The following is a 10644-nucleotide window of genomic DNA, read 5'->3' on the forward strand; positions in this document are numbered from 1 at the left end:
GTGAAATGAAAGGTGGGATTCTACATTCATTTATTTATTTTTATTTATTTATTTTTTTGTTTTTCCGGTCCGGGGAGGGTGCTTCCGGTCACACATGCCGCCGCGACTCCTCCGGAGCCATCCATGTCTGTCACCTAAAAATACTATTTGTCTGTCTAGATCAGGCATGGGCAAACTACGGCCCGGGGCCACATGCGTCCCGTTAAATGTTTTAATCCGGCCCGCCGAACTTGAAAAATATTAAATGAATAAAGTTTTATTTTCTAAACCCTGTGTTTTTTCAAAGACATATATTGTTGTAATGCTTTTATTCCCTTTCATTTAAAATTAAATGTATTTTTTTTTCCTCCGATGAGGTGAGGTTACCAAAACACTCCATCCATCTGCTCCTGGTCCGGCCCCACTGTCAAATTTCAGACCCCATTGTGGCCCGCCAATCAAAAGGTTTGCACACCCCTGGTTTAGAGTGTTCCATCAACCCACCATGCATGTTTTTGGAACGAGGGAGGAAACTGGAGTACAAGGAGGAAACCCACGCAGGTATGGGGAGAACATGGATACTTACTTTGTCTTATTTTTTCATGGTTTATCATATTTACGTGACAAACCTATGAATAAATCTTGTTAAACTTTGTGCGAGTGATCTATCATGTACTGCCCTCGTGGTAATATAAACCAAAGGGTGATTTAATTAATTAAAGTAAAGTAAATTTAATTTGGTGTAATCATCACCACCTTGCATGAAAAAAAATAGTATTCAGTACGTGATGGAAGGGCATATACGGTGCTCATAGTAATGGTATTTTTTTGTGATTCGAGGGGGGTACTTATTGTGGCAGCATCTGCCAGAATCTGTATCCCCCCCCCAGTAACTTTGCCTAGGAAGAAGGGATCCTGCTCAAATTTGCCACACTTACTCAAAATGATCCAATAAGTACACAGAATAAGTCACTTGATGGGTTGGGTTAATATTTTTGTGATTAGAGGGGGGGTACTTATTCTGTCGGGTGCTGCCAGAATCAGCATCCCCTGGTAACTTTCCTACTGCGTAAGTGGTCAGTGAATGCACCTCGAGTCCGACGCAGAACGCAAGTGACTTTATTTATTTTTTTATTCTTTTGCTACTCTTGACGCGGCTATCAGTGGTTATAAAGAAATAAACAAATCAGTCAATTGGAATACAATTACGTGTTCTCTAACAGGATGCCACCTATCTGCATTTTGCCACTTAATTTGATCTCGCTGGAAACACGATAGCCCACTTCACTCATCCTCTCCCCTTTTCATCGTGTTTTGATCACTGAAATTCCCTTATCGTAGCTTCATTGATTGCAAAATTATTTTTGGTCTAACGAATGCAAATGCAGGTAATTTCCCCCCAATTTCGGCGGAGTCAAACGCTTACTTTACGTGTTAAATTGTAGCAAATGGTGCGCTGAAAACCACACCGACGAAGACTACCACTTTTATGGAAAACCTAGTTTGAATTACAGCAAATCAAAAACACCAAATCATGCATTCTTCGTGCCTTTGAATGAAAACAAACGTAGTAACATCGCGCCGCCTTCAGTCAATGCGTGCGCGCTCCCGCGACAGGGGATACAGATTTTTTCGGGGGTAAGTACTTTGGCACCACACCGGAAGGAAGAGGCTTTGGGGGGAGGAAAAACGAGACCTCGGAGTGACTGCATCAAAGGGACCTAAACAACAGCACCTATCATGGCTCCCGTAATCCATCAGACACCTCTTTTTATAAACCACCATGGTCGGTCTGCACGCATCGTGCCGATATAAATGACGAGGCAGCCCGACAAGGTAATTATTGCATCTATTTCTCATTTGCGCGCCTCTCGTCTTTTACGTGGTCTCCATTGCATAACTATATCGATGGATTGGTTTGAATTTAAAAAAAGGAGCTCGTCTTTGTATTGTGGGATGCGCCATTAAATCCATCTTCCTGCATGAAATATTGAAAAGGGAACGGGATGCCGCATACTCACTGGGCGAGCACATGGGCAATAATGCGCAGCTACAAGCGCATTGGTGTCTGCAGTGTCCTCCTGACCGGTGTACAGCCCACCGCCCCCTTATGACCATGAGCAATGACTTCTGGAGTCGACCCAAGCCTTTATTTCTGCCAGTGATACTCAATATTGATCATTGAAACACCTCCTATAAACCAGTGGAGGCAAAAATACTCACGCTCTGCTTAAGATGAAGTACAGATTCAACTCATCCGCTCAAGTACTGACTATGAAATGTGTATTTATAGTCAAAAGTTGAAAAACAGATTTTTTTCCTGTCAATTACATACAATGCCCATTTTGACTCCTTGGCACATTGGGAAAAAATTACGTACTTCTGATGATGTTGAATATGTAACTGATGTTTGGAGGGTTATATAGTATATAATAGTCGATTTTTTTCCTTATTTGCGGCACAGTGTTTCCCTATCCACTGAAAATAGACTCTGTTGACTGTTATTTGTTCTTGAGGGCCTGTGCTTAGTTATCTTAGTTCTTGGGCCAGCTCTGATTTTTACTCACTGTGCTGCAGAGTAAGCTGCCTTGAGAGCGACATGTCATCTCCGGGCATGGGTACCCCCAGCGACCCCCTCCTGGCCAGTCCCGGCATGGGGAGGCTACCCTCGGCTCAAGATGGACTCTGGAGGAACTCGCTGCCCAAGACAGCCAGTTTCCCAACATCCTCCATCCGACTCCTCAGTCACCGCGCCAACAACTTCCAGCGGCAGCCCAAGCGGCGGAAGCTGATCCGACCTTCGCCGCCTCCACCGCCCAACACGCCGTGTCCCCTGGACAGACTAGATCTCAGCGAGCTGCCCCCAAGACGCGCCTTCCAAGAGCTGCTCTTCAACGGATGCATCTTGTTCGGGATCGAATTTAGCTACGCCATGGAGACGGCTTATGTGACGCCAGTGCTTCTGCAAATGGGCCTGCCCGATCAATTCTACAGCTTGGTGTGGTTCATTAGCCCCATACTTGGTAAGTCGGCACAAGGGCGATGACTCTGTACAAGGGTTTCACAAACTTGAGTTAGCTTGTGTCTATGTCGCCGGTCCAGTTTTGAGCAGACTTATTGGCAAGAGAGTGCACACTGGTCACAAGCCAGTCACAGGCCACATGTAATGGTCGCACTTCTCCTATGTACACATATATATTAGGGTTGCAGGTGAGCTGGATTTGCTATGCGTCCCTTGAAAGGTGAAATCTAAATCTCAATTGCCATCCCGGGTGAGACAATCCACCCCGGACTGGTCGTCCTCTAACGAGAAGGAAATGCAAACTAGAACCCAGATCTGGGAATCCCTGTGCTTCTTATTCTGCGTAATTTTGTGGCTTGTATTTCTTTTCAAGGATTCTTGGTTCAGCCTCTCATTGGAGCTTGGAGTGACCGTTGCACATCCCGGTTTGGACGCCGTAGACCGTTTATTTTCGCTTTGGCAATAGGTAAGACACACTGGTGCCTCAGTGATTTAGCCTTGCACTGTTGAGTAGGGACTTGAAAGAGATGTGAGAGTAGGCGTTTTTCTTTTTGTTTTTTAATCCCTCATGTGGATTATGGAATATATCATCCATGAAAACCACAGAGAAATTGTCGCATACGAGTACAAATTTAGTTTATTTTTGCACCTCCAAACTCGTATTCGTATTTACCTCCAGGGGCGTTGGTCGGTCTGACTTTGTTGCTGAACGGACGGGACATTGGAGGAGCGCTGGCTGACACGGCGTCCAATCACAAGTGGGGTATAATCCTGACGGTGTGTGGTGTGGTCCTGATGGACTTCAGCGCCGATTCGGCAGATAACCCGAGTCACGCCTACATGATGGACGTGTGCAGCCCCGAGGACCAGGATCGGGGGTTGAATATTCATGCTCTGCTGGCAGGTGGGCTTCTCTCTCTTACGCACACACATTACGATTTTTAACATCTTAATGATTTTCAAGATATGAGCGTGAGTACTCAAATTCAAACAAATCGTCGTCCTTGCTTTGTTTCCTTTGTCACAGGACTCGGGGGTGGCTTCGGATACATCGTGGGCGGCATCAACTGGGATCAAACCCACTTTGGAAAGTCAATGGGAGGTCAGCTGCGGGTCATCTATATGTTCACCAGCATCACCCTGGTGATCGCCACAGCCATGACTCTTACGAGTATCCCCGAACGACCGCTACCAAAAAGTCTGCCCTCCGGCAAAAACCATCTGAAGAGCCCCAACCTTCTTCTTCCCCCGTCGCCACCCGCACCACCGGGATCTGCTCTGGCAGTGGACGACGAGGACGACGGAGGTCACTACGGCTATCGCTTGTCAAAATCGAGCCACCCGGACTCTTTGGCGCATTCCTGCAGCGCCAACGCCCGCCTCTGCGCCGGCCTCACGAGCCCCATATCGCCCTTGAGCCCCCTTACGCCAAAATACGGGAGCTTTATAAGTCGGGACAACTCGCTCAATGGTATTAATGAATTTGCCTCCTCACTGGGGAATTCCTACATAGACAGTGTTCTCATAGACTGCTACACGGGGCCACAGACACCACAGGGCCTCCTGGCCCCCAACTCTGTCCCCATACCTCCAGCTGACTCGCCCGCCCCCGAAGGGTCCACCCAGGCAGAGAGGCAACCCGAAAGTGTGTGTCACCCAGACGAAGAGGGTGCCCCACAACCAGCATCTCAGGTTATATCGGGGGCACAGCCCGGTCCGGAACCACGCAGAGGCTCCGCTGCCGGAATCCTGAAGCGACCTCAGAGTCTGGCTCTCATGGAGGAGCCTATAGCGACCCAAATAGTCGGGATGGAGAACGGACGGAGGAGAACTGTGACATTTAGCCAACAGGTAAAATTAATACAAATTTATTTGACATTTTAGTAGTGGCCTGGGCCTTCAGTGGGGATTTATCCTACGTAATCCACCGCTCAGTTTATTGATAGGAACCATTAATAATATACAAAAAAAACGCAATATAAAAGACAGTTCAGAATCTTTTTGTCTAAGATGACAAAATATTTTAAATTATATAAAATACATCATACTCACCAGCCAGGCTGATTATGAAACGTGTCCAGATTTTTTTTCTAGTCGAATTTGGTTGTAACAAGTTTTGCACATACCAACCAATTAGAGCAGCGGTGTCAAACTCATTTTTGTAGATGGGCCAGATCATACTTATGGTTTCCCTCAGAGGGCCGTTATGACGTTACCTCGTCCCGAAACAAACTGATGGGTTAGCGAGTTTTGAAATCAGAAGCCAGGAAGTAATTGTTTGTTCAACAATTTATTTCAAAGGGGGAGTATTGCTAACAAATGAACGACAATAATGTTGTTAAAAGTGAAATAAATGTGTTAGAAACAGGAAGTTGACACACATGATTTCCCCTTTGCGGGCCACATAAAATCAGGTCGCGGGCCAGATCTTGAGTTTGACACCTGTGAATTAGAGGATGGAAAATTGATGACATCATTGAGGTCCATCTTGATTTTGAAATCAGATTAGTGAAAGAAAGAGACCCATTGCTAATATAGTTAAAGTTGCATCCGCAAGCAGTATAGATTCTGAAGGCCTTGGGCAAATTAGATTGAAAAAAAAAAAGCCAAGATAAACTCCAAAAAATTAAGAAAATTGAGAATTTTTTTTTTAAAACTAATATATTTTTTTTGTGTGTGCGTGATACAGGTTGCAAACATTTTGCTGAACGGCGTGCGCTACGAGAGCGATCTAAGCGAGAATGCAGAGACGGGAGATTCCCAAATGTCAATGAAACTCTTGTGTATAGCCATCTACCGGATGCCTCCGTCTCTGCGCAGCTTATGCACGAACCATTTTTTGGGTGAGTAAATAAAATGGGGGAAAAAAAAAACATTTGCTATTTTTAGATTAAACAAAACTCTGAAACTAAAATCCATCCATTTTCCATTGCGCTTGTGCTTTATTCGGGTGGAGGGTGCCATTGACGGGCTAACGTATATCATCGTTGTCATGGTGTTTTAACCCTAAAAAAAAACTGATATTTCAATATAAAATGTGACACAACACAGACAGATATAACGATACAATACTCACTGACATATGTTCTTTATCCTCTGTAATGAATGACAAATATTACACATCTAAGTTGTGACCATCTCCGTGTACAGTATACCTGTATTATACTGCCCCCATCTGGCCAAAGTATGCACACCAGAAGGAACACCACAATCGCCATTGAATTGAAGGGAAAAAATTCAGCAAAATTTACTTTACTTTCTATTTAATTACTGTATCTCATTATTGTACGTATTGTTTTTAGAAAGTCCTGCTCCATGTTATAAAATGCAATCAGGCATTTCTCGTCTCATTTATGTTACAATTTGTGTCCCGCTGTGTTGCCGCAGGCTGGCTGTCCTTCGAAGGCATGCTGCTCTTCTACACGGACTTCATGGGGGAGGTCGTCTTCGAAGGAGACCCCAAAGCGCCCCACGACTCCGAGGCCTACCAGCGCTACAACGCCGGGGTCAGCATGGGCTGCTGGGGAATGTGCATCTATGCATTCAGTGCTGCTTTCTACTCAGGTAAGTCTCCACACTCCCCTCGTATCTCCTGATCATGTCACATATTTATCGAATTGTGAAATTTCCAGCCATATTGGAGAAACTGGAGGAGCGCTTCTCTCTGCGCACACTTTACTTTTTTGCATACCTGGCGTTCGGACTGGGTACGGGTTTGGCCACTTTGTCCACCAACCTCTACGTGGTGCTGTCTCTGTGCGTCACCTACGGGGTGCTCTTCTCCTCGCTATGCACGCTGCCTTACTCACTGCTGTGCGAATACTACCAAAGCCCTCAGGTCAGTCCCGGGATTGCATGTGTTATCGCGTTGATCATTTCTTGTGCTGCGGTATATTCTCATTTTCCCCCCCAAAATTTATTTTTGGTTCATTGAAGACGGTGAATTGCCCGATTGAGTTTTTATACACATTGGATTTTGGTCTCCCGTTGCTTGAATTCCAATCCAATCTTTCCCAGGCTTATTATTAACTTTACGGGCAATGGTTTAGGTAACATTATTAAATAAGTGTAAAAAGAACTGAAGTTAAACAAAGTAAAAGTATAAAGTTAGACTCTTTGTCGTCCGATGTTCAATTTTCTGTGGATATGATGAAACTTTTCCACTATTCTGTGGCGGCATCACACCAAAACAGACACGCACGCACGCACACACAATGCAATACAATACAACTTTATTTCTATAGCGCATTTCGCAACAGCTGGAGCTGTAACAAAGCCAAAAGGCAAAAGGAGAAATTGGATTTGCTGACATCGCCCGTGATAAAACTTTCAAGTGGTCATAGTTGAGAGTTTCCATTGTGCTTAGAAGGACACTAAGTAACAGGTAACCCTCTTAAAAGCGATTCAGCTAATTAGCAAAGAGGCAGGAGTAAATTCTTAATCTGAAAAGCCAGTCAAAGTCCCCGTAAAGTGAAAATAAATGTGTCAGGGCTCCAAACTGCCCTTAAATGTTGGCATTTTGGCCCTAAAATTAAAGACAATGCAAATAATTTCTTCTACCTATAATCATCTATAATTTCTGTGCAACCAGTAAATTTGATAATGGATTTAATTGTTTTTTTATTATTATTGATTATTTTTTGTTGCTGACAAACTCCTGCTCAAAATTTGGGATTGTTTTTAAATAGTAGAAATGTGAACATTTCTACATGTTTTATAAAAGTTGATTTACAATGTGTGCCCCGTAATAGACCGACTGTTACTTGGGTCAATTTGACCCCCAAAATATCGGGTAAATCATTCAAGCCAAATCTTTCGGTTAAATCAAAAGTGCCGTATGTCGATAGCTGTCATAGCCACTCGCCAAAAATTTTTTCAGACCTTCACAGGCCTGATAACCCAACAATGGGTTAGGTTGACCCAATAATTTGGTTACTCTCAAAATACGTGAACCAAAAAATACAGGGGTCATTAGCCATATAAACCAACAAATTGTTCATCCGACCCGACAATTTGGTTACCGTACTCTCAGGAAAATCAATTTGACCCAACATGCAAAACCCATGAATTGGGTTAATGTTTGTAATGACCTAACTGTTTTTAGAACCCGTTCTCTGTGCCCTCACCTTTCAGTTCTGCGGCTCATCCGAGGAAGGCACCCGGCGCGGGATGGGGGTTGACATCTCGCTGCTCAGTTGTCAGTACTTCCTGGCGCAGATCCTGGTCTCGGTGGCGATGGGACCCCTGACGTCGCTGGTGGGCGGCGCCCAGGGGGTGATGTACTTCGCCAGCCTGATGTCATTTGTGGGCTGCGCGTATTCGTCCCTCTGCGTCGTGTACCAGCTGCCCGCCGCAGAGGGTGAGCCTGCCGAAAGCGAGACGCGGCCGCTGCTGGCTCAAATTTAGCTCGGTCCAGATAGGACGCATCCTGCCGCGCACTGTACAGCACAAGCAGACGTTATTTTACAGCACTCTACGAGAGTACGCAGGCAGACAGACATTGATTGTGTTTATACAGTGTGTGCGCTCATTCATCATGCACTTGCATTTACTTTTGCATTTTGTATAGCATCTCCTTAGAATAGAAATCACCACTTTTCAACGAGGTTGGGGAACTTATGTAGACCCAAGCAGGAGCATGTAGCTCGGTTAGCTTGCTGAGCACGCTAACTCCGCCTTGCGCTAGTAACATAACCCAAAAATGGGATTGGAAAAAGCCACATTTGAATTTTAAAATGGACAGATGGGTCAGATTATTTATACAGGAGGTCAAACAAAATGAATAAAAATGGAAAATGGAAGCTATCGTTAGCTATCGTTAGAATACTTGCCCAAATCATTTTGTTTTATGTTTTCTGTAAATGAGAAAAAACACAATTCAACAAACAGGAAGTTTGTGGATTTCCATAATCAGGTTGTCTGAAAATCTACACAGACAAAGAAAAAAACAAACACATTTTCAGCAAGCAGATTGGTATTTCTCTAATATTGTGACAGTAATTTAAAATTGATACAGGCAGTCATGATATTAGGCTGAATGATTTTCATGTTTTAATTTGATTATTCAATAACAATGAATTTATTTGCAGGAAATGTGTACTGTTTATTGTATTTTTTTCATTATTTACCATAAATTAATTTGTAAAAAATAAAAATGCTAAGTATACTATATTTTTGTTGCTATTGTTCAATTTAATTTTCAATAAACTAACCAATTATTCAATCTAATAATTATAACATGAAGTGTATATTTGAATTTTTTATTGTACATTATTTTTATTTCATTTACAATAAATTAACAAATTATTCCAAATAATATAAAAATCATGTAAATGTAAAAAAGACATCTATGAATAAAATTAACAAATATAATTGGATTGATGAAACAAAAATGTAAATGTAATGTGGATGCTTGGGGTCGAATTAAGGAACAAAGTGGGCCTAATGTGGCCACAGGCCATAGTTTGGCCACCCAGCCTAAGAAAGTTGGTTAATGGACAAACCACAGCATACATCCATCCTTCAGAAAAGAAATGACAAAAAGCATGTGTGATGATTCCGGACTGTTTCAAAATGGCATAGCTTTATCTAAAGTCTGCAGATCAGTTCCCTTTCATCCATCCAGCCATGTTCCATAGACGTTCTTATTTGCGTCTCGGGCTAGCTTGACTTGTTAGTTGAAACACTTTTTCTTTTTGTTGGTTGTCTTGCATGAGTTTCCATGTTTTTGAGTTAGCATTAGCATAGCAACACACAAACACACTGGAGTGAGTGTACGAGCCCCTGTCGCCCACCCCCAAAGTATCTGTCACTGAAAGCAACAATGCTGCATAGGCTAGCCTGTGAGCCTCCCTCCTGGTCGGCCATGTAATAATGGCAGTCATTCTTGTCATTATCAGGAAGAGGAGAAGTTGAAACGGGGGTGTGAAGTTGTGAACATCAACATTGAGAAGAACACACAGAGACTCCCCCCTCTTCCCTTGAAGGTGGACAACACTGAGCGCCAGACTCTTTTGGGTGCATTAAAGCCAGCAGCAAATATCATATTGAAGTCCATTAGGAAGCCATCTTCTCCTCTTCAAACACGGGCAAACGTTCTAATTAAGCAATTCGTAGAAAACACCACAGATTACTGCTGCCGCAGCAGAATGTCAATATTTGACTATGTACACAACCAGCTTGCTTTTTTTTTTCATTAACGTATGTTACAATACTTTTTTGTTCAGTATGTAAAGAAAACCTTTTGAAATTAAAAAATTTTTTTTATTCCCGTGTCAATTGTTTTGTCATCCATTTTGATTTTAATGTACATTTGATCATGAATTATTCACTTACGCCACACGGGGGAGCCAGAAGACAAGTGAAGTCAGCTCCCTTTGCCACCCATAGTGGCTGTTTGAACTCATTCCCGACTCTGTAAATAGATTTTTTTTTCATAATAGAGCAGACTAAACAATTCCCATTAGTCAAATGAAAAATGTTTTAAAGCACTATTTGGGTGCGGTAATTAAGCCCTTTCAATGCTATGGTTCACCTTTAGTAATAGAGCTAATAATCATAACATTCCCAAAAATACACAAAGCACTTTGTCCTACAGTGAGGGGACAGCATATAGCCCACATCTATCGAATTACATTTAAAAA

At 43.0% G+C, this 10644-nt stretch overlaps 1 protein-coding gene across 2 annotated transcripts; it reads left to right on the top strand.

Moving 5' to 3' along the window:
• The first annotated feature begins 1565 nt into the window (after window positions 1-1565).
• slc45a1 (solute carrier family 45 member 1) lies at window positions 1566-10257 on the top strand. 2 transcript variants are annotated; one of them, XM_088308393.1, is made up of 10 exons: window positions 1566-1815; window positions 2557-3002; window positions 3375-3467; window positions 3681-3905; window positions 4029-4852; window positions 5691-5844; window positions 6389-6565; window positions 6634-6839; window positions 8135-8360; window positions 9901-10251. In XM_088308393.1, exons 2-10 carry the CDS (start codon window positions 2579-2581, stop codon window positions 9927-9929), a joined length of 2358 nt encoding a protein of 785 aa, XP_088164519.1. In that variant the 5' UTR covers window positions 1566-1815; window positions 2557-2578; the 3' UTR covers window positions 9930-10251. The 2 variants fall into 2 exon arrangements, with proteins under 2 accessions (XP_088164519.1, XP_088164518.1); XM_088308392.1 differs by having other exon boundaries at window positions 8135-10257.
• The last annotated feature ends 387 nt before the right edge of the window (window positions 10258-10644 follow it).

Source organism: Idiotropiscis lumnitzeri, chromosome 11 (genome assembly GCF_059441095.1).
Source record: "Idiotropiscis lumnitzeri isolate Australia: NSW breed Sydney's pygmy pipehorse chromosome 11, RoL_Ilum_1.0, whole genome shotgun sequence".
Lineage (NCBI taxonomy): Eukaryota > Metazoa > Chordata > Actinopteri > Syngnathiformes > Syngnathidae > Idiotropiscis > Idiotropiscis lumnitzeri.